The sequence below is a fragment of the Arvicanthis niloticus genome, chromosome 9 (genome assembly GCF_011762505.2).
Source record: "Arvicanthis niloticus isolate mArvNil1 chromosome 9, mArvNil1.pat.X, whole genome shotgun sequence".
NCBI classification, from domain to species: Eukaryota; Metazoa; Chordata; class Mammalia; order Rodentia; family Muridae; genus Arvicanthis; species Arvicanthis niloticus.
In genome coordinates this window covers 13472292-13496936 of record NC_047666.1, presented here as the reverse complement: position 1 = coordinate 13496936, position 24645 = coordinate 13472292, and the positions used below count along the sequence as shown (strand labels likewise).

Sequence of the window (24645 nt, the reverse complement as noted above, 5' to 3'; positions counted from 1 at the left end):
GACGCATTGCAGTACAGGCATCAAATGCAGGGCTCTCTGCCTGAGGTGCATCTTCAGTAGTTTGCTACTTTTTTCTTTTGTTTTATTTAAAAAACATCTTTGTTACATTTATTTACTTGATTATGGGCACATGCATTCAACCATGCCTGTGAGGATCCGAGGATAAATTACTGGAATTGGTTCTTTCCTTCTACTATGTAGTTCCCGGGAATCGAACTCAGGGTTGTCAAGCTTAGCTGCAAGCACCTTTCCCCTCTAACCCATCTCACTGTCCCTTTTTTTCAAATTAAAGTGATTTATTTGAGTGTGTGTGTGTATGTGTGTGGTGTGTGTGTGTGTGTGTGTGTGTGGTCGTGCTTGCACACATAGGCATGTGTGCCACAGGATAATGTGGAAGCCAGAGAACAACACGTGGGGCATCCTCTCTTTTCACCTTGTGGATCCTGGAATTGAACTCAGGTTGTCAGGTTTGGCAGCAAGCGCCTTTATCCACTGAATGATTCCCCTGCCCCCACCCCACCTCTTTTAATAAGATTTTAATCTTAAATAATATAAAATAATCAAGTAAATTGTTTTGTTTTGCTTCTTTGTTTGTTTAGAAAGGTTCTTCCTATGCAGCCCTGGCCTACCTGGTACATGTAGACAAGGCTGGCCTTGAGAACTTGCAGCAATCCTCCTGCCTCTGCCTTCCTAGTTCTGGGATTGCACGTGTGAGTCACCACACCTGGCTGCATTTTTATTTTCTTTAAGGAAAAGCTGAAAGTTTTCTTACCTAAACTACTGATTTGTGTTCATCCCTTTGGTGGATCGGAGGGAAAGATGTGTTGGTAACGCCACTCACAGGGAGCACCAGGAAAACAGCGACCTCCCCTGGAATCAGCGCAGTGCCACAGCATCTGATGAGCCTGTCTGCCTTAATATCATGTAAGGTTCCATGGGCTGGAAGTATGGTGTTCTTGCTGTTCTGGGACCTAAAAATCATTCTAGGAGTTTGTGTAGAAGGGTTGGAGAGATGGTTCGGCAGGTAAGAGCACCTCCTCTGCCAACGGGAGGCCCTGGAGCTTGAATTTCCATAGCTCACTTAAAAGTCAGACTTGGCTGAGCAACTTTGTGACATCAGCATTGGGAGGCAGAAGGAGGTGAATCTGGAGAGCTTCTTAAGCCAGCAAGCTTCTGGTTCAGGAAGAGATTGTCTCAAGTCAACAAGGCAGATCATGGTAGGGAAAATAGCAGACCTGCTCTGGCTTCCTCATGCACACTCACACTACACACACATACATACAAGTGCACATATACACACACATACACACATATACACACATACACATAACACAAACATACACACATACATACATACACACATACACACATACACACATACATATATACACACAGAAACATACACACATACACACACATAACACAAACATACACACACATACACACATACACACACATACACACACATACACACACACAGCCCCTGTGAAGTATAAACACTGGGAAACAGGTTATTTTATTTTATTTTATTATATATATATATGAGTACACTATAGCTGTCTTCAGACACACCAGAAGAGGGCATCAGATCTCATTACAGATGGTTGTGAGCCACCATGTGGTTGCTGGGAATTGAACTCAGAACCTCTGGAAGAGCAGTCAGTGCTCTTAACCACTGAGCCATTTCTCCAGCCCCAGGTTGTTATTTACGCTTTCATTGTTTGCTTGTGTAGATAAGCTATAAACAAAATCCATTTACATTTTCATAATTCTATCCTTTTTTTTTACCCAAAAGGGTGTTGTTTGGCATCATGCTCATGCACACACACTCGGCAGCCCCATTCAGCAATATATCCTGTAATAACGTTTTGCCTTTTACATGTATAGAACACGCCAGCTCCTAAGCTGCTTTTGGGTGGTTTGTAATCTATTGTTGTCACAAGAAGTGTGGCCACAAATGGCCTCAATTGGACTGCCTTGATTGTATGCCTTTTGTTAATTCTTCCAGTGACTCATGGGGACAGATTTCTAGAAGCAGCGTTGCTAAATTGAAGAGTAAAGGCAGGTTCAGTTCCAATGGCTATTACCAGCTTCCTTCCAAAGCTATGATGTCACGTTGCACTCCACGAACAATGTGTGTGAACGCCTGAGTCCTCACAGCTCCTGGTGTCAACATTTTGAAATTTTGCCCATCTGATAGTCGGACAAAATGTTATCTCTGCGTAATTTTAATTTGTACATCTTTTATTATGTAAAAAGTCAAGCTCTTTGCCATTTGTCACCAACTATCTATGTTCAGATCTTCAGCCGATATAAGCACAGGACCTGGGGCTGGGGAGCTGGCTCAGTGGGTGACTGACTGCCTGGGCAAGAGCAGAGGACCTGAGTTTGGATCCCCAGGGGAGGACACAGGCTGCTCCCTGGAGCTTGCCAGTTGTAGCTTGCCTCAGTAGTCTGCTGTGTTAGAAACTAATGCTATAGCTTAGTGGGACAGCACTTGACTGGCATGTATGAGGTCGTAGGATTGCATACAAATACGTGTGTGTGTGTGTGTGTGTGTGTGTGTGTGTGTGTGTGTGTGTGTGTGTGTGTAAATAAAGGGCTCGAGAGATGGTTTGGCAGCTAAGAGTACTTGCTGCTCTTATAGAAGACTGAGTTTTGTTCCCAGCACCCAGATGGTGCCTCACAACTGTCTGTAACTCCTGGTGCAGGGGGTTCAATCCTCCTTTCTAGCCTCTAAAGGCCCTGCTTGCACGTATAGACTGCACAGACACATACACATAGAATAAGCACAATACACATAAAATAACAAATCTTTTTTTTTTTTAGGGAAAGAAACAATTCTTTAGCTTTCCATGGTACTCAGTTGGTAGAGTGCTTGCCTAGCTGCATGAAACCCTGGGTTCAGTCTCCAGCACCTCAAAGATAAATAAATAGCAAAAACCCAGGTGAGGAAGCAGGTGAGACAGGAGGATCAGAAGTCCAGTGTCACTTTCAGCTATTTATGGAGATTGAGACCAACCTGGGTTACCAGAGGGGGAGGGAGGGAAGGAGAGAGGAGGGGAGGGGGAGGGGGAGGGGGAAGAGGAGAGGAGAGGAGAGGAGAGGAGAGAGAGAGAGAGAGAGAGAGAGAGAGAGAGAGAGAGAGAGAGAGGATCCTGGTATATTATTTTCTTGGTGCACAAAAGAGACACATTCAATGTCAGTCAGACTATCTGGTATAAAGTAAGCATGTGCTCAGAGCTTCTCTGTGTAAAGTGGATCCTGGCAGAGCTTCCTAAGGTTCTGCAGGACATTGTAAAGTTTAGTAATGACCCAGGCATGGTGGTGCACAGGTAGATGTTTCACAAATAGAATGCTAGCCTGGGCTACATAATAATAACCAGAAAAGGAGGGGTAAAAAGATGGGTAAGTGTTGCGGCCCGTTCTGCCCCAAGCTTTGGCTTTGGGCTAAGTGCTGTGGTCGAGAGAGAGAGAGAGAGAGAGAGAGAGAGAGAGAGAGAGAGAGAGAAGAACGGGAAGAGACTCGAAGAATGGAGAGAAGACAGAGTGTGATTCCAAGTCCAGTTTCTCATTTATTGTCTCTCTTATTGTCTCCTCCTATTGCAAAGAAATCCTGGGTATTTATAAGCACAAGCAGGAGAACACAGGTGAAGACATTTTACCACGTGCACCATGCAGCTGGGGTCACTAAACAGCAAAACAAGCTATGTGGGATAAACAAGAGTGTGCTTCAGCTGTTGTAGGCTGTTGAAAAGCAAGTCTCTATCAGGGTATATGGTTCAAGATGGCTGCAAAGTTGATAGCTGCTTTCTAGCCGCTTTCTGGTAAAAGTCGGCTCCCAACAGGTGAGAAGAAATTCTCCAGTGGGTGGAGCCGTGGACAGCACATCTGCATTATTTTTGTTGTTTAGAAAAGGAAAAGGATAATCCCAGCACTTGGGAGGCAGAGGCAGGCGGATTTCTGAGTTCGAGGCCAGCCTGGTCTACAGAGTGAGTTCCAGGACAGCCAGGGCTACAGAGAGAAACCCTGTCTCGAAAAACAAAACAAAACAAAAAAAAAAAAAAAAAAAAAAAAAGAAAGAAAAGGAAGAGGTGAAGTTAGAGAAATACCGTCAGCCGTAGACAACCAGAGACAGTGCCTGAAAAGAACACGCTGAGGTCTGCAACGCTTCTCTGTGCAGGCTTGGAGTAAATGTTCTCGGTTCACAGCTCATAGGCTCTCTCTGGCAACTCTGCTGCCACATAGAAGCCATCACAGTCAGGACAGAAATAATAAGCACGACTAGTGTTCTAGTTTGCCTTTTATTGCTGTGATAAACACCATAACCAAAAACAACTTGGTGAGGAAAGGGTTTATGTCAGCTTCCAGCTTCCAGTCCATCATGAGGTGAAGACAGGGCAGGAACTCAAGATGGGCCACGGAGGAGTCAGTTTACTGACTTGCTCAGCCTACTCTCTTATCCACCCCAGGACCACCTGCCCAGGGGTGGCACCACCCACAGTAGACTGGGCCCTTCCCCATCAAACATGAATCAAGACAACACCTCACAGGTTTGCCAGAGGCCTGTCTGATGGTGACAATTCCTCGGTAGAGGCTCTCCTTTGCTAGGTACCCTGGCTTTTTATCAAGTGAACAAACTAACCAGCCAGCTCATTTCCACAGTGTTATCCAGAGGATAGAGTGGATTTGACCTGTGAACTTTAGTCGATCAGCCTCTGGAATGAATGGACTAGCAGAGACGGGTGAAAGGGTGGGCATCTGTGTGTTGTGCTTTATTGACACAGGGTATCTATCAGCCCAGTGGCTGGAAGATTTGGAATTTGGCTCATTGGTACTCACTTGTACACGCATGAGGACCTGAGTCTGATTCCATGTAAAGGCTGGCGTGTAGCCTCAGCATCTAAACCCAACACTCTTGTAGGAAGATGGGAACAGGAGCTCAGAGGCTCTTGGGCCAGCTAGCCTGGTAGAGGAAATAGAGACATACAAATCTCTAAGATTGTCCTCTGACTTCCACACACACACCTGCATTCACATGCCTGAATGCACAAATACACACAAACATCAGGCGCACACATGCACACAAACTGACTGGAAAATCAAACAGATGTGTGACTCAGCCAGCTGATCCCAGCCAGCCTCTGTTGGCACAGTCACCTAGAAGACTGGCAGGGTTGTGGGCTCTAAATGGTAAGAATATACTGTTGGGCTGATAGGATGGCTCACTGGGTAGGACAGAGGCTGTCAAATCTGCCAACCCTTGGTGGGCTGATGGGATGGTCCAGTGGGTAGGGATACCTACTGTCAAGCCTGCTGACCCCTGTTCAATCCCCAGGATCCATATGGTAGAAGGAGAGAACCAACTCTGACAACTTGTGTTCTGACTTTCACAAACATTCGGGGGAACAACCACCTACGTTGACACTCATACAACACAATAGATAAAAATGTAATCGTTTCTTGCCAGGAGGTGGTGGCTCACACCTTTAATCTCCGTATTTGGGAGGCAGAGACAGGCAGATCTCTGAGTTCAAGGCCATCCTGGTTCACAGAATGAGTTCCAGAACAGCCAGGGCTACACAGAGAAAACCTGCCCCTCAAAAAGCCAAACAAAGTAATAATTTTTTAAAAATGAGCTCTTACTCACCGAGTCTTGTATAACTACTGCTGTTGGCCAAGTTACTACAACAGAGACTAAAATAATGAGTACCCAGTCCAGTACCTAACCAATCACTTGACTACCACGATGACTACAGGGCCCTCCCACTGGAGTGGAAGAAATAATTCTTCATCCTCACTGGAGTTAGCCCAATCTCTAAATATATTTTTATCTTTTCTGCCTACCGTTGGACAATACCATAGGCCTTTGGAGTGGTCTATAATACAAGAGAGTTTTTTCTTTTTCTTTCTCCCTTTCTCCCTTCTTCCTTCCTTTTTTTCTTCCTTCCCTCCTCCTCTTCCTCCTCCTTATTTTTTCTGGCTCTCTATGTAGCCCTGGCTGTCCTGGAACTTGCTGTGTAAACTAGGTTAGTCTTGAATTTAACTCCTGGAAATCCTCCAGACTCTTCCTTCTGAGTCTGGAACTAAAGGCCTGTGCCAGCCACTATAACCTCTGCTAAACAGGGAGTTTGTGACCAGGTTACAGGAGACCCTGCCTCAAAATAAGGTGCAGAGTGAAATGCACTCTGTAGAGCAGAGTGAACTCTGGGTGAACTGAAAGGAGTTCGGAGGGAAAGGCAAACAAAGCAAAGGGTGGAGAGACAACTGGGAAGTCACTTCCAGCACTTGGTTAACCTTTGGGCCCTCCAGAAAAAGCTAACTTTTTTCTTTTAATTGTTTTTGTCTGTTTTTTGTTTTATTTTATTTTATTTATTTTATTTTATTTTATTTTTTTTGGTTTTTCAAGACAGGGTTTCTCTGTTAGCCTTGGCTGTCCTGGAACTCACTCTGTAGACCAGGCTGGCCTCGAACTCAGAAATCCGCCTGCCTCTGCCTCCCAAGTGCTGGGATTAAAGGCGTGCGCCACCACGCCCGGCCTTTATTTTATTTTTTGACACATAGTTTCTCTGTGTAGCCTTGGCTATCCTAGAACTCACTGTGTAGACCAGGCTGGCCTCAAACTCAAAGAGATCCACCTGTCTCTGTCTCCTGAGTGATGGGATTGAAGGCATGAGCGGCCACCACCTGGCTAAGCTACAGGATGGGTCCCATTTCAAACACAGGAATAATTTCACATTTTGATGGGAGGAAAATGCTGAGGCACCATCTGCTCAGTCAGACAGGAGAAATAAATTGTGTCTAATTTTGCAAAGAACAAGAATACAAATGATCTGGAAAGCCCCACCCCCCCACCCCCCCCACCCCCCCACCCCCCCAGGGAAGGAAAGCTCATCTGATGGAAGGAAATAGTAAATGATAAGACATTTTTGTCTCTTTTTATTTTTTTATATTTACTTACTTAATTGTCTTCAGACACACCAGAAGAGGGCAACAGATCCCATTACAGATGGTTGTGAGCCACCATGTGGTTGCTGGGAATTGAACTCAGAACCTCTGGAAGAGCAGACAGTGCTCCTAACCTCTGAGCCATCTCTCCAGCCCATGTACCATGTGTACCATGTGTATCATATGCTTTTGCTGAGGCCAGGAAAGGGTGCCAGATTCCCTGGGACTGGAGCTTCAGAGGACTTCAGCTGCCATGTGGGTGCTGGGAATCAAACCAGGGTCTCCTGGAAGAGCACCCAGTGCTCTTAACTCTGACCCAACTCTCCAGCCCTGATAACATTGTGATGACATTGTCATTCCCCAACTGGACCAGGTGCCCTTTCCCGAAGCCTTGTTTGAATAATCAGGACCACATAGAACGATGTTTATGACTCTGCCTTCTTGTCGTAAAGATGAAGAAACCAACTCCAGATCCTAAGCAGATCCTTTTGGAGTCATGGTGTAGTTCCCGGAACCCAAGACAAGCTCAGATCCTCGTGTCTTTCAGCTCACCCTTCACAGAACAGGGAAGGCGGGATGCTCAGATTGACCTTTAAAATGTAAAGATTTCATACTCATTACTATTGGGATGTTCAGCTCAGCTTGTACAGATGGGAAAACCCCTTTCACACACAGAATGAGTAGGCTCTTGCTCTTGCTCCAGTCTTCAGCCAACCCTAACATTATTTAATTTGATATTTGGAAAAAAGATGAAAGGACCTAACTGGAGATATCCATTGTCACAGAAGGTTTGTAGGGAACAGCTGTGTGGCACGCAAAGGCCTTCTCTGCACACTTCCTCAGTCTGGTGTCACATGTGCCTGGCGTCACATGTGGGAAAGTCTGTGATATCTAGGAGAAATACTCCTTCAGAGTGACCCCAGTTAGGGGCTGGGGGATGTGACATACAGACATGAAGACCTACATTTCCATCCATAATGCTACTGATATAAAAAGGGCACCGGAAAGAAAGGTTAGCTGTTAAGCAAGCTTACCGTTTCTGCAGAGGACCTGAGTTCAATTCCCAGCACCCACATCAGAGAGCTGTAATTTCAGATCCAGGAGATCCAACATCTTCTCTGGCTCCCGAATTTATGTGCGCAGACGCATACACACATAGATACACACAAAATTTAAAATGAAAATAACTCTCTTTGTTGTTGTTCAGGTTAGGCATGGCGGCACTTGCCTGTAATCCCAGTCTGTATGTGTGGAAAGCTAGAGTCAGGTAGGGCCTGAAGCTCACTGGCTGGCCAGCCTAGTAAATGGATGAAATTCAGGTTACAGTACACTCGTGGTGGTCAGAGGAGAAGGTCTGGGGCTCAGGTCTCTTCCTCCTCTGCAGGTTTGCACAGCACGTGATTTAACTGTCTGACATCACACTGGCTACTCTGGGTTAAGCATTGTTTATACTCCTACATATACCATTAAACTAAAAACCAGCAGTGGTGGAAGGAGAATTGCTGTTAGTTCAAGGCCAGCCTCAAACAAAACAAAACAATAACAACAAAAAACCTCTCAAATTTAAAGATGAAGACAGAACCTCAGGGGTTTTACACACACACACACACACTTGTATACACACACTCATACACATACACACACACCATACACATATGCACACATATTCACACATCACACACAAACATACACACACACATACACACATACTAACACACTAACACACATACACACACAAACACTCATACACTCATATACACATACACATATGTACACACATTCATACAAACACACATACCACACATACAAATCACACACAAACTTCAGAGGTTATATATAAATTCCTCATGTGTGTGTATTATATAAACTTATACACACAAATACACATGCACACTCATACATATAAAACCTTACAGGTTATAATAAGTAGATGTATTCACACACACACATACATCTATATATAAAACCTTAGGGTTATGTATTAGCTCACACATGCATTTATACACACAGACTTATTTCTGAATTTCTATTTTTTTCCCCAGAGCTGAAGACCGAACCCAGGGCCTTGCGCTTGCTAGGCAACGCTCTACCACTAAGCTAAATCCCCAACCCCCCCTTTTTTTTTTTTTTGGTTTTTCGAGACAGGGTTTCTCTGTATAGCCCTGGCTGTCCTGGAACTCACTCTGTAGACCAGGCTGGCCTCCAACTCAGAAATCCGCCTGCCTCTGCCTCCCAAGTGCTGGGATTAAAGGCGTGTGCCACCACCGTCCGGCATCCCCAACCCCTCTGAATTTCTTCTTTGGTTAAAACTTACAAGTTCCAGACAAGGGCACTGCTTTGGCTTACTGAGCACTGCAGCAGCAGGAAGCACAGCTGTTCTCTCAGCGCTCAGGTCACTGAGGGGAAAGGACTGTGGGAGGGACGGGGCGGGAAGATGTGTAGGTGGGTGTGTTTAGACTCTATAAAACCTTCTGCTCCTATGATTTTTTTTTTTTTTTTTATTGTTTGGGAACAAATCCAAGGTTCACATATACTAGACAAGTGCTTTACCACGAGCTACATCCTCAGATCCTCTGAGTTTCTCTTTTTTTTTTTTTTTTTTTTTTTCTGGGGAGCTGGCCTCCAACTTACAGCAACTCCCCTGCCTGGAAAGTGCTGAATGACAGATGTGAGCCCACATCCAGCAATCTTTGCACTTATTCATTATTATTACCATGGTACTTGACTTTCCAGTTTAAAAAAAAAAAAAAGAAAGAAAGAAAGCACTGATTGACTTTCTGACACTGTAACACATACTAAGATAATCAAGCTATAAACAGAAGAGGTTTGTTTTGGCTCAAAGTTGTTTAGCTTTTTGCCTGCGATCAGTTGCCTTGGAGTCTGGGGAGAGCTAGCGTAGAATGATGGGAAGCAGGTGGCAGAGGACAACGGCTCATCCATGGCTGGGATGGGAAAAAAAAGACACCAGGGTCCTAGTTTATTCCCCGTAAGCTCCACCACTTCCCTACAGTGCCAACACAAGGACTGGATCTTTAACACATGGGCTGGATCTAAAGTACAGTAAAGTCCTTGAAGGGATTTCTATCTGGGGCTGGAGAGATAACTCAGTTGGCAAAGGGCTTGCTCTGAAAGCATGAGAACCTGAGTTCAATCCCCAGAAAACACATAATGATGTCAGTCAGGGGCATTTACCTGCATAGCATCAAAGAAGAACAGATCTCCATGCATGGTGGTCATGAGAGATGTCTCCCACAGGCTCAGGCAGTAGACTATTCGGGTCCCAGTTGATGGTGCTATTTGGGGACGTTTAGGAGGAAGCACATTACAGGGTGAGCTTTCAGTGTTCACCCCAGCTTTCCAGTCCATGTTTTCTGCCTTGTGCATTTGTGGTTAAGATGTGATATCCAGTCTCTTGCTCCTACCACCATGCCTGTCATTTGCTGCCATGCCACAATGAATGTATTCTTCTGGAACCATAAACCGATATAAACTTTTCTATGAGTTGCTCTGGTCATGGTATTTTATCACCATAACTGAAAAAGTAGCTAATTCAGAAGTTGGCAGCAGAGAGCCAGCTGTTTCTGTAAAGAACCTGACTGTATTGCATTTTGAAGGGATGTAGAAGACTTTGGCACTTGGATTAGAAAAGTGGTTGAATGCTGTAAGCAGGGCTGAACAGGCTGTTTAGCAGGAGCCAGGGAACTCGTGGTGCTGATGGCAATGTGGACAGGAACGCTTGGTTCAAGAGGTCTCCGAGAGTTTGATATTAGTAAGTGGGCCAGAGGACATTCATGTGGTATTTTGACAAAGAATCTACCTGCCTTCTGCTTATACCCTGAGAACTTGCTTGAAGCTAAATTAAAATGTAACAGACTCTGTATTTGGCAGAGGAAATGTCAAGACTGCATAGTGTTGAGTCTATGTATGGCATGATTATTGTTGATAAGGCTTATGCAGGTCTCCAATGGAAAAGAGCAGGTGGGACAGAAATACAAAACATATGCTTCAGAGAAAAGAACACTGGAAAGTTAATGTTACAGCCAAGCCATGTGTGAAGAAGATGATGTAATTGTTAAGGTGATCGGTGCCTTTAAGGAGAGGACTGATCTGACTGCAGTAAAGGGAAAGGGGCCTTCAGAGCAAGACCCCACCCAGCTAAGGAGCCAGAAGCATTTTCTGCTCCCAGAAGCAACTGAATAAAATTCTTCCTCCTTGTTCTTTTGTTTGTTTGTTTTGTTTTGTTTTTTTCGAGACAGGGTTTCTCTGTGTAGCCCTGGCTGTCCTGGAACTCACTCTGTAGACCAGGCTGGCCTCGAACTCAGAAATCCGCCTGCCTCTGCCTCCCAAGTGCTGGGATTAAAGGCGTGCGCCATCACCACCCGGCTATTCCATCGATTTATTGGTCATATTTTCACTTGAAATGTGTTATTTCATAAGAAGAGCAATACAAGAGAATATGAGAACCTCTAAAAGACATTTATACAAGCACTTAACTACCATTTTAATTGATTTTTCACTGTTACTATATCATATACAAAACATTGTGACATTTTATTCATAGATAAATTTATTCATACATAAACTTTGATCATAGTCACTCTACTTTCTCTATCCCCTTCTTTCCCCTCCAGTCCCAGCTCTCTTCCCAAATAGTCTGTTCTATACCATGTAGTTTGTTTGTTTGTTTGTTTGTTTCAAGACAGGGTTTCTCTGTGTAGCCCTGACTGTCCTGGACTTGCTTTAACAGACCAGGCTGGCCTCGATCTCTCAGAGATCAGCCTGCCTCTGCCTTCCTAGTGCTGGGATTAAAGGCATGAGCCACCATACCAGATCTATTTTGTTTTCTAAAAAAAAAAAAAAAAAAAAAAAAAAAGACACAAAAGGACTGTATCTGCATAGGAGGGAGGTGAGGAGGAGCTGGAGAGGGGAGGAGCAGAGGAAGGAAAACCACAATCATGATATATTATTTGAGGGAGGAAAACCCTATTTTCAATATAAAGAGAAAAAAATAAAAATTAAATTAAATTAAAACTGCAGTGGGTGGAGTGAGGGAGGGAGATTGAGGTTGTTGGGATCTAAAATGCTGAACAGTGACCTTCTAGATGTTGGGCTGGGACTCTGGGGAGACACGGGACTTGGAAGAGAGTTCACAGACTCAAAAAGAGACAACTGAGGAAACTCGACAAGGTGTAAGTATGTTGAATAGCAGGGCTGGTTAATGAAGGTCCATTCCCGGCCAGAGGAACTTCAGCCAATATACAATCATCTTGTGGAATTCATTTGACTTGATTTATTTCAGGAATGGCTAGGGAAGGAACTCCAAGCAGTAGACTGATCGAAACTCAGTTGTTGATTACTGGAGCTGAGAGGCCAGCATGCTTGGGTCCAATATACACTGGAAAGTGCAAGCAGCTTTTCAGCCAGATAGAACTTAGTTCAGACCTCATCCTTCTGCCAAGTGATTATTACTGGAGTTTTTGGGGTCAGAAAAAAACTGTTACCAGAGTTGTTAGGGTCAGAGCCTGGCCCCAGGGGCCTTAACGTACTCTCCCAGAAACCTGCCCTCAGGAGACAACAGTGAAAAGCAAATAAATAAGATTTATTCCATGTAGCCACAGTGGAAAGAACAATGAGGATACATGACCCCCCAAATCCATCTCTGGGGTCCCGACGTGAAGTAATCTGACCAAGGCGTGGACCCATCACCCATCATTTTCCTCAGTTCTAGCGTGCACGACAAAGTGGTCCGATGAGCCTTTAGAACTGTGGGAACTCTCTTCTGGGGAGACAAGCTCTTCCACCGAGGAAAGGCTGCACGGGGCCTTTTCTCCCAGCATGGGACTCGTGGGAAATCTGCATATTCTTTTTTAAATGTAGGTTTTATTATCATTCAGATACATGAAGGCATCTGATCAGGGCACAAAGGCTATGGGAAAGATAGCCTGTGATTCACGGTACCTAAAAGAAAGGGACATGTAACACACAACCTGGAGACACATGGGAAAGTACCTGAGTCAGCCTGGAGGAAGGAGGAACGAGGAGAAGGCAGAGCAGAGCTTTTACTGTGGCTTTCAGGGCCGGGAGAAGCAAGGTGAACCAGTCAAGCAGGTGCAGCTGCTGTAGGCGCAGCTGCAGCTTGCTCCAGCCTAAGCAGCTGTCGGGAAGGTACTCCGCTCTGTGCACGTTAGGGACAGGGCGCCTTGCCTTAGGAAGTAAGATCCCAATACAAGAGGTGCCTGAATGGGTCTGGGATTGATCGTTTTGTATATGAAAGATCCCTCAGAAGGCAGTCATTTGCAAATCTTTCTGAGGTTCAAAGCAGCTGGCTCTCTCTCCCAGGTCACCAAAGGCCCTCAGGGGCAGTTTACAATACACACAATTAAAAAACAAATATTTAAAAGATTTATGAATCCTGCTTTTGGAATCACCTTATCAATATATGTGTACACACACACCAAAAACAAAACAACAAAACCTGTGAAATTTTTAATGGACTGGGATATTTTTTTAATTAACATTGTATTGAATGTATTATGCATCCATTTTGGGAGAATGACCATAAAACACCCTCCCTTTTCTTTTCTTTTTTTCTTTTTTCTTTTCTTTTTTTTTTCTTTTTTTTTTTTTTTTTAGTTGAGGGATTCATTAAAATCTGTTTGTTAGCTGGTTGGGGGATGGTGCATGCCTTTAATCCCAGCGCTCTGAAGGCAGAGGCAGGAGGATCTCTGTTAGAGGCCACCCTGCTCTACAAATTGAGTAATAGAACAACCAGGGCTGTTACCCTGAGAAACCCCTTCTTGAAAAACAAAACAAAAACACCTGGTTGCAGGCAAGCCTGTAGGGCATTTTCTTATTTAGAGATTGGTGTGGGTGGGGCCACCCTGGCAGGTGGTTTTACATTCTATAAGAAAGCAGCTTGAGCAAGCAAAGGAGAGTAGACTAGCGGGGGCACCTGCCACCTCCCGGTGGCCTCTGCCTCCCTGTAGGAGCCTGCCCTGCTTGACTTCCTGCTCCTTGTTTTTTGTTTCTGGAATTGTGAATGAATCAAACCCTTTCCTCTCCAAGTCGCTTTTGGTTAAGGTGTTTAATCACAGCAATCAAGACCCTGACTAAGACAAACACCTTTGTTGGTCATAGTGTAAAGATTCTGTCGAGGGCTGGAAATAAGTTCAGGTAATAGACAGAGGCTCGACAACCTTCAAGAGAAGCCCTCTGATCCCAGCACTGAAGAACGCTAGTATGCAAGATAGTACACGGGAGTCAGAAGCCAGTGTATACAGTACGTGTGTGTGTGTGTGTGTGTGTGTGTGTGTGTGTGTGTGTGTGTGTGTGTGAGTGCGGAAGCCTACAGAGGCTGGAAGATGGTATCCAATCCCCTGGGCCTCTGTTACAGGCAGTCAGGCAGCTCTTGTGGGTGCCAGAAACCACACTTGGGTCCTCCGTACAACTTTTAAGTGTTGAGCAATCTCTTAAGTCCCTATTTATTTATTTATTGAGATAAGTTTTCACACTACATAGCCCAGGCTGGCCTTCAGTTCATTATGTAACCCAAGCTAGCCTCTGGCTTTGAATTTATGACCCTCCTGTCTCTTTGTCTGGGGAGCTGGGATTACACACATGTGCCATCATGCTTAACACCACATTTTAAAAAATTTATTACTTTTCCCGTGTTATAAGTCTCTTTGAATACTGACAAACATACTTGCACAATGTCAGAGTGTTCTGAATGGATGCGCCATGAGTTGATATGACATTTAAGAGCATCAGAACTGTTTCTAGCTTTCCGTTTGGTGAATACTCTCTCCCAGATTATTTCTTTCATACCGAATCCTAGAAGCACAAGGATGAGTCAAAGCATTTGCACTTTTAAAGATTTTCCAAGGCATTGCCAAACTTCCTTTCAGAAATCTTACACAATGCCATCCATGCCTAGAGCCCTGTGTGCTTCTGCGCACAGGGGCCAATGCTGGGTGTTACTCTTCTCTACTTGTGCCAATCTGATAGGTGAGAAAATTCTATTCTATGTTGCTTCAATTTGTATTTCTTCCAAGTTGACAAGTGTGGTAGGCCGACAACAACTCACTCCCAAAGATGACAGACAGCCCCATGGCCTAATCCCTGGAGCCTAGGAATGAGGTCAAGCGGTCTTTCAAGATTTGATTCAGCTATGGAGTGTAGCCTGGCAGAAAGATGGAATTGTCTTTAAATGCCAATTCAAGGCTCCAGTGTGACCACAGATAACAGAGTTGGCAAGGTATGGTCCAAAATAGAGTGTCCACAGCCCTAGAAGCTAGCCAGAGGCTCACTGGAACCCTAAGAGGCCATATGGCTCCATCAACCCATTTTCTCTTTTCTTTATTCTCCCTTCCCTTCCCTCCCTTCCTCTCCCATTCCCTCCCTCTCTCTTCTTCGTCTCTTCAGCAGTACTGGGTATCGAACTCAGGATCTCATACTCTAGCCAAGCTCTCTACCACTGAGGTAAAATCTTATTTCCCAGCTGCCAACATCTTAATTTTCTTTAAAAAAAAAACAAAAAACAAAAAACAAAACCCTATTTATTTACTTATTTATTTAATGTCTGTGAGTACACTGTAGCTATCTTCAGACACACCAGAAGTGGGCATCAGATCCTATTACAGATAGTTGTGATCTACCATGTGGTTGCTGGGAACTGAACTCAGGACCTCTGGAAGAGCAGTCAGTACCCTTAACCACTGAACCATCTCTCCAGCCCAACATCTTAATTTCTATCCAGTACACTAATTTTGTATTTCTACCACAACAGAGAGATTGCTGTCCTCTAGGCACACCTTTTTCTTTTTAGCCACCAAATTTGTAGTGATTTATCACAGTAGCCAATGCAATGAACTTTTCATATGTTTATGCACCACAGGAAAAGTGTTTTAGAATAAGAGTTCCATAGATTCCTTCCACACAATTATTTAACTTAAAAAAAAAAAACTTTTGCAAAATTCCATACAACAACATGAGGAAGTGTGTGTATTGAGATACCCTGACCAAACGGTGGAGGAGGCCCAGGGTGGGCTGCATGGCTCAGGCTCGGGGCTCACTCTTAGCTCAGTGGACTAGCCCTAAGCCACCTCTGCAACTGCCATGCCTCTGTCACCTAATTTTTGTTTTGTTTTCTGAGACAGGGTTTCTCTGTGTAGCCCTGGCTGTCCTGAAACTCACTCTGTAGATCAGGCTGGCCCTGAACTCAGAGCTCCACCTGCCTCTGCCTCCTGAGTGCTGGGATGAAAGGCGTGTGCCACCCAAACCCTAAAATGTTTTTAAATGAAACAATGAAAGCTATATGTACTAATCTTGGTCTTTGTTAAACTCATTCTCTCTCATAAGCTGGGTCTCAGCCTGCCCAGCTCCTTGCTGTGGGTGCTGTTGGAAGAACAATGCAGATGAACAGTAGCTTGCTTCATCACCCCCTTCTTAAAGCTGTAACTTTGTACAATCTAGAAAACACCTCATGTGTAAATTGTGGTCTGCTTGCTTGTTTGCTGGCTTGCTTTTAAAGGCAGGGGGTCTCACTAGGCAGTCCTGGTTGTCTTATACCTCACTGTGTAGATCAGGCTGCTTCAAACTCACAGAGATTCACCTGCCTCTGCCTCTTCTCCCAGGTTTTGGGATTAAAGGTACAGGCCACCGTACCTGGCTTTGAGTTGTGTTTAAAACATTTAAAAATACCCTCATACTGTCTTTCTAGACTGATTTTAATTTTTTTTTTTTTTTTTTTTTTTTTTTTTTTTTTTTTTTTTTTTTTTTTGGTTTTTCGAGACAGGGTTTCTCTGTGTAGCCCTGGCTGTTCTGGAACTCACTCTGTAGACCAGGCTGGCCTCGAACTCAGAAATCCGCCTGCTTCTGCCTCCCAAGTGCTGGGATTAAAGACGTGTGCCACCACTGCCTGGCTACCTCTTCCTGGCCTGGCCTGATTTTAAATTTTAAATCGTCCACAAAGTCCGCATGGTAGATGACTCCAAGTGGGGTGACTTCCCCCTTCCCTAGGTAACTGTGGATATGTGAGTCTATCTAGTCTTGAGGATTGAACACAGGACCTCATGAGTCCTAAATACACACTCTACCATCTTCATGTTTTAAATGGTACTTAACTTGTGAGGGTGCATGTGGCATGTCCACGTGTAGAAGCTAGAGGACAACTGGAAGGGGGTCTGTTCTCTACTTCCACCATGTGGGTTCCGGACATGGAATTGAGGACACAGGTCTTGATGGCAAGTACCTGCTGAGCCATCTTGTTAGCCTTCAAATGCTCTCTCTCAAGTCTGTTCCATAGCTGGTTAGGTAATTTGCTTATGGTGCTTCCTTTGGGAGTTCTGGGTGATAATTTCCTCTTGAAATCAATACAGTTAAAATCCCGTCTGAATCCAAGACAGTGTGTGTTGGATTTCACACGTCTTCTCCAGCTTTAGAGAGAGAGAGAGATCGTCAAGATTCCAGTAGTTCCTTACTGAGAGGAAGTGATCGAAAACACAGTTTGGGGTCAGGAATGAGTAGGAACACCATAGGAAATGAAACGCTCAGCTTGTTTCGAAGAGTCACAAAATCCGGCCGAGTAGAAGGGCTGATGGGATCCTGCACTCTGTGGAACCGCAGGCTGAGTGGTTGTGCTCGGCGGATCTGCGAGTCCTCAGCTTTCCCGCAGGGGGCAGTGGTGCCTACCAGTGAGCTGGGAGCTGAGTGGGAACCCGCGCGGAGTTCTGGGGGTTGTTTGCAAAGAAAGTTAGGGGATGTGAAGGAGTGCTGGCCAGACTCTCTGGCTTAGCGGGAGGGTGCGAGGACTTCCCAGGGTAGCCATGGAGTTCAATGGAGGGGATCTGAATAAGTTCGAGGGGTAGGGTGGTAGCACGAGGAGGGGAGTTGCAGTCCCCGGAAGGTGCGAGCGAAAAGGACGCGAGTGTGAATGCGAGTGTGCGTGCGCGCGCTGCAGTTCGCCTGGTTCCGCGAGGCGCGGGTGTCAGCTTGCAGCCGGGGCTCCTCCCTCCGGCCCCCCTGCCCCGCCGGGCGGTCCCTCCCTCCTTCCCCATCGCCCCTCCCCGGCGGGCCAGGCGCTGGGACGCCCCGGCCGAGCAGGCAGCGCCGGTGGCGGCGGCTAGTTGGGGAGCCCTAGGCTCCGTGCTGCGGGACGATCCGGAGCCGAGTGTCTCTTGCCCCGGCTGGGCGGTGCTGGGCCCGCTTCCCACGGAGCCACGCCCTGTCAAAACTTTGTCGCTGCAGCGGCCAAACGATCGGAGCCGGGCCAGCGTGAGGGAGGGAGGGGCGCCGGGCCGGGCCAGGCAGGGCGCGGGGCTCAGAACGCAGCGGCCCCGGCCCGTGGCCCCACCATGCCCCAGCTCGGTGGTGGCCGCGGTGGCGGCGCCGGCGGGGGAGGCGGTGGTTCCGGAGCCGGGGCAACCAGTGGAGGGGACGACCTCGGAGCGAACGACGAGCTGATCCCCTTCCAGGACGAGGGGGGCGAAGAGCAAGAGCCGAGCAGCGACAGCGCTTCGGCGCAGAGGGATCTGGATGAGGTCAAGTCGTCCCTGGTCAACGAATCGGAGAATCAGAGCAGTAGCTCGGACTCCGAGGTAAAGGGATTCCTAGGGTCAGCCCCTGGGGGACCCGGGTCCCGCTCCCGCTCACCCGCCCTCGCCTTTGTGTCTCCTCCACAGGCGGAGAGGCGCCCGCAGCCCGCCCGGGACGCTTTCCAGAAGCCGCGCGACTATTTCGCCGAAGGTAAGTGCCTTCTCCGTCAGTCTCCACTCTCCGGCCATCAGCGATTGGCCATACGGGTCTCCATGGCCCGGGTGGCGGAGCCCCTGCTCTCCTCCCATCGCTGGAGCAGCCACCCTGGGGCTCACTCGAGGGGCGCTTGGGTTCCAAATTCCCGCCCCGAGCTCCAGATAGCTGCTCTGTCTGGGGGACCCCTGACCTCACTCCACTTTGGTTTTGTCCGCAGTGAGAAGGCCCCAGGATGGCGCTTTCTTTAAGGGACCTGCGTACCCTGGGTACCCCTTCCTGATGATTCCAGACCTGAGCAGCCCATACCTCTCCAATGGACCCCTGTCTCCTGGTGGAGCGCGCACCGTAAGTGTCAGTCCGGCTGTCCCCGGACCGGTGGCCCGGCGGGATGCGCCCCTAGGCTCGTCCGTGGTGTGGGGGATGGGGCCTCCTGCCTGAGCCGATCCTGGGCCGAACTTGTTTGCGGAGTTAAACTCCCCTGTGGCGGCCTAGTATGAGACTGCTTTGGCCAGTAACGGGATGAAAGTAAAGTTCTTTTAACTTCTCGCCTTTGGGAGATTGCGGCCTGGTGGGTCCTCCCAGCCTCCCAAATTCCTTGCTTCTACCAAAGAAAAACTTGGATTTGTGCCTGCCTTTGGAGGTGGGGGTATGTGTTGGGGGGGGGGGGTGTCTCGCTTTTCTTCCTGGAGATTGGTCAGCTTTCCCCTTGGCAAGGGGGAAAGTTGGGTAATGGCCTGGAGGATCCTGTCTTGAGATGTCCTCTGACCTGCGGGTCCCCTGGGCTGTTGTGAGCTGTACAAACTCCTTATTTTGTGTGGATTATTTACGACCCACCCCAATCCTCACACCAGGGCCTCAATTTTTCTGCAGAACTCAGGGTTTTAAACTCCTCTGAGATGGTTTGGAGGGCGACCCAAGGCATTCTTACTTGGCTTTTTCCCCTTTTGTTGCGAGCTTTTCTCATTTAAAGCGAGCGCTGCGACACTTTAAACCTGTTAATGGGAGCGCATTGTGTGCTGTGTGCCTGGCGTTTAGAGCGGTGATTAAGCAAATTGACCCGGCCCCAGACAATGTGCAAATGAGGGCGGATTCCTTCACCCTTCTCCAGCTCGGAGCTCCCGCCTCTCTCCCCTGCGAAATGAGGGGTGCAGTTCGGGGCTGGCCAGGCCTTTGAGCCGCTACTCCACACCCAAGTTTCCTGTGCTGATACTGGGTTGGATGGTAGATCCTCGGTGCACACCCTCCTGCAGTGTGGTGGCTTGCTCGTCACCTCTGCCTCGCACAGAGCTTTTCAGAGTTGGTTGGTTCATTCTCCCTGCTGGGCTATGTCTGGCATGTTGACTCCTCAGGAGTGCATCCCTGAGGGAACTAAGCTCGAATAAACGTTCATCTTAAATATGATTATACGCAAGATCATGGTTGATCTGGGCGCTGAATAGGTGGTTCCTGCTGTCTTTTCGGGCCCTTACTTGGTGGAGGAGAATAGCTTCCACAGTTCGTGTAGTGTGTGTGTGTGTGTGTGTGTGTGTGTGTGTGTGTGTGTGTGTTCTTCACTGGTTTTGGGATTGGGGGAAGTTCTGATGGATGAAGAGGGACATAGAACCACACCCAGTACGCTTGCCTTTGCCTTGGGATGGAGAAAGATCCTCACAGTTTTGGGCCTGCTACACTTTAGGGTACCACAAGAAATCCTATTGAAAATGGATATTGCTCTGGGGCTTTGCTTTTCCTCTTTCAAGGTGAAGGTGTGTGCAAATGTTGGGGACCACCCTTAGCTTTCCCTTCATGCAGATGCAGGGAGTTCCCATATCTGTGTGTGTGTGTGTGCACGCGCGCCAGGGTGTGTATGAGACTTATGCCGGGGTTAGTACCTCCGTGGAGGTCAGAGGACAGCCTTTGGTAGTCAGTCGGATTCTCTTCTACCCTGGAAGTTCCCATGATCCAACGCAGGTCATCAGATTTGGCTGGCCAGTGCCTTTACCCACAGAGCCATCTCGCTGGCATTCCACACCCACCTCTTAGCCCACTGGCCTGGGGACTTTGACTCCCATCTCACCCCCATGCCTGTATCTTATCTCCTTGGGGAATTGGCTTAAAATGGTAAGTTCAGCTTCCTCGGTGTTTGGTGTTTCTCACATGCTGCCCTGCACAGTTACAAAGTTCACAGTTGTAGTGCGAAAGTTTCTAGTTTGACGCTATCCTAAAGCTGCATGAGCAATAAGCAGAGTAGGTTAGGACCTATTTAAGCATTTGTTTGGACTATATGGTTGAAATTATTATTCTTTCTCAATGATCATATCAATATAGTTAATATGATTTTCATGGGACAGACACGAGTGGTCATCCAGGCAAAGTTGGACTTCTGCCGTTTCCCAGTGAAGTAGATGGTTGAGGGATAAGGCAGGAGATGGTAGGCTGGAAGAAGATTCTTGGACTTACATGATTCTACCTGTCTCTTGCCTCCTAGGTCGTGTTGTTTCTCCTTTAAATTATTCAACTGTAAGCTTTCTTGTTTTAGGCCTATAAGCATAGAACTGGGGGATACCATTTCTCGGCTGTTCTAGATTTCTGGACATAGCAAAACTAGAAGTCAAAGTAGATGCTGCCTGCAGTGTTTTTGAGTCATTTATGGACCTTCGGCCTTGCAGGCAGGAGGCCCAAAGCACTCACCACTGGCATCTCTGCTGCTTGGCAGCTGGGACTCAGGGTACTCAGGCTGTCTTTCTCCATGGGTCATCTCCTCTCTTACTATTCTCCTTTCACTGCGATGCTAGGAAATGGTCTCTTCCTGAGACTCTTTAGGGGAGAGGTCACCTTACCCTGGGCTAAGGGACAAATTTCAAGACAGTCTCATTATATAGTCCAGGCTGGCCTTGAACTTGGATCCTCCTGTTTAAGGAGGATTAGCCTCTTGCTAGGTTTACAGATGTGTCACTATGAGTGTGCTTCTCTTTCAAGCTCCCTGGGGAACCTGAAGCTTGTGGAGAAGGGAACACACTTTGTACTTGGAAACATAAGATAAGGTCTCACTGTGTAGTCCTTGCTGACCTAGAACTTGCTATATAGACCAGGCTAGCCCTGAACTGCTTGGATTCTATTATGATATCACAGGCATAAGCCACCATGCTCTGACTATCCCTTTATTCTAGAGGAGAGTTTGCAGGTTTACAAGACTACTGTGAAATTCTTGACTACAATTTTGCTTTAAAAAATGTAAATTAAGCCACACAGGGTGGCACTTGCTGATAATCCCAGAATACCAAAGACTCAGACAGGAGGATCGTTGCAAGTCTGAGGACAGCCTGGCCTACCTAGGAAAAGCCTGTCTCCAAAACAAAAACAAACAAAATAAAGTGGATGTCAGGAAAAAAAAAAAAAATACCGTTTTAGGTAGAGAAGACTCAAATCGACAGTATTGGATGCGGTTCTGCAAGACAGCTTCGCACTGACAGAGCATTTGTGACTGTAGTGTGAATGTTAATCATATCTGGGGGAGACGCTGCGTGTGCATGATGTGTGGGATTCCCTATCCTGAAGCCCGCTGCTTTGTCAGGCTGTCCAGGTCACTTCTCTGTGAAACCGTCCTGGGCTTTAAGTGTGCTGACATGCAAGTCTTCTATAGTGTGCTTCCCAGGACTGCCAACCTCCCAGCATGCGACCTCCTGTTCCTCCAGACAAACAGAAATCTCTGAGCATGCACAGGAGGCTGTCTTGGGGAAATTATGTAACAACCAAGGAAAACCTATCCTCTATTTTTAAAAATGATTCATACTTTGTTATATTTCATGTATTAATTGGGGGGGGGGCATGTACCTTGTCAGGACAATGTGGGAGTCAGCTCCCTCCTACCACGTGGGGCCTGGGGATCAAACTTAGGTCAGTAGGCTTGGCAGCAGGCGCCTTTACTCACTGAGCCATCTAGCCAATCTAAAACCTTTTTTTTTTTTTTCCTTTTGCAGATCAGTCTAAACATGCTGTTTTTGGTAAAATTCTTTTAAGTCATTTCATCTAAATATAACTTCGGTTCCATTTTTGCTAAATATAACTCTTGAGTTTAATGAGGGCTTTTTGAATAGAGTGGGCTGTCGGGAGTGCCCTGCTTGTGTTACTGAAATGTTGGCACTCGGATTGCTGGGGTGACACTTGGTTTTAAGCTCTGAGGTGGGCTTGAGTCCTGTCAGACTTGTCTTTGCGTAGGTGGATCTGGCAGGGAATATCTGAACCTTGTTATAATTTTAGAAACCTGTGGCTTACCCTCATTCTCCGTTGATCTGATTTCTAGGACTTCTCAAGGAGAAGGCAACCTGACGCTTACAAGTACACACTCACATATACCATATACATGTTCACACACACATGTACCATGTATGTGCAATGCTCTCAGATCTCTGAGAGCTGGAGGTACCGATGGTTGTGAGCCACCATGTGGGTGCTGGGAATGGAACCTAGGTCCTCTGTAAGCAGCCAGTGCTTTTATTTATTTATTTATTTGGGGGAGGGGTTTCGAGACAGGGTTTCTCTGTGTAGCCCTGGCTGTCCTGGACCTCATTCTGTAGACCAGGCTGGCCTCGAACTCAGAAATCTACCTGCCTCTGCCTTCCAAGTGCTGTGATTAAAGGCGTGTGCCACCACTGCCCGGCAGTAGCCAGTGCTTTTAACCACTGTGCCATCCCTCCAGCCTACAGGCTTGAAATGTTAACCAATGGAATTGTGGGATGAAAATGAGCAGCTTCCTGGAAACCTTCTGTCATGAGAAGGTTGCACTCATAGTTCTGCTGGAACATGACTTCCATCTCTACACTGGGGATACTCAAGATTAACCTGTAACTCCTTGACGTCTTAGTCCTACGTGTGTTGGGTGCTTCTCCTGGACAGTGCTAAGGGCCTGGGACACAAGATGCATTCGGCCAGATCTTTTGCCTAAAAAGATGCAAAACTTGAGCTAGGAAATAGTAACGAGGCGCTTTTTAGAATTAGAAATTTGGAGAAATCGTTCTGCATTAGGGTGTTTCAAGAAAGGCCAGTGGAGGAGGTAACTTTAAACTAGTCCTTGGAACTTAACTTTGTTGTTGCTGCTGCTGCTGCAGCTGTTGTTTGTGCAGGGGTGGAGTTGGGGGGTGGGGTATGGGGACAGCAGTTTCTTGTAATGTAGCTCTAGTTGGTCTAAAACTAGTCTATCCTCAAACTCAAGACAGTTATCCTGCCTCAGCCTTCTGAGTGCTGAGGCATGAGCTACCATGACCAGCTTGTTTTAGTTCAAAGTGACTTTTGTGAATTATAAAAAAATTTAAATATCCTTGGTGTATTTACTTATGATCTTCATTGTGATCCTGAGATAGAAGCCAGGAAAACCAAACACAAGGAGCGAGAAAAATCCATGGTTGTATTAGAACTTACTCCATTTTAGAGGCATGTTAAGCCTTGAATGCTAAGAAAGAAATCTGTTCTTACTCAAGAGACAGCAAGTTATACCAAGGGCTAAGGATGGGCCTGTCCTTGAGGCCCTGGGTTCCGGTTCCAGCAACACAAAAAAAGTTACAACAAAATAGTGTGACTTATATACCTTCTACCCCTCTTACCGAGATGATGAGGGCAGGAAGGAGGGAGACTGTGGAGGAGACTCACCGGAGCCAGGCCCAGGAGAAAGGACTTGCATGTCAGGGGACAGAAAGGTGGAGTGTGAGAGGAAGGAGGTGCAGTACCCAGATGGCTTTGGTAGTTGCTGTCACAGTTCACTGCTGGTGTCTGAGCCTGGATAAGTTGGGAAATTACTTCAGCAGGTGGGACACTGTCCTTCTGTCTTTGCTGACCAGGCACTGGGCAAAAGTTCTCCAAACAGTTTGGCAACATCAGAGCTCAAACAGGCTGTGAGAGACTCTAGTCAGGAGGAACTATTTGGTGTAGGAAGAAACAACGGTTCATGGGGATGTTTCCAGAGAAGAGGGAAGA

General features: G+C 46.6%; 1 protein-coding gene across 2 annotated transcripts in view; it reads left to right on the top strand.

Moving 5' to 3' along the window:
• The first annotated feature begins 18020 nt into the window (after positions 1-18020).
• The window catches only part of Tcf7l1 (transcription factor 7 like 1), a 156237-nt gene continuing 149612 nt past the window's right edge, over positions 18021-24645 (top strand). The window contains exons 1-3 of one of the 2 annotated variants that reach the window (XM_034511966.2): positions 18021-18542; positions 18627-18690; positions 18914-19041. In XM_034511966.2, coding sequence (XP_034367857.1) covers positions 18300-18542; positions 18627-18690; positions 18914-19041 — 435 coding nt within the window. In that variant the 5' untranslated portion in view covers positions 18021-18299. The remainder of the gene's footprint in view (positions 18543-18626; positions 18691-18913; positions 19042-24645) is intronic. The other variant, XM_034511967.2, reaches the window with a different exon arrangement.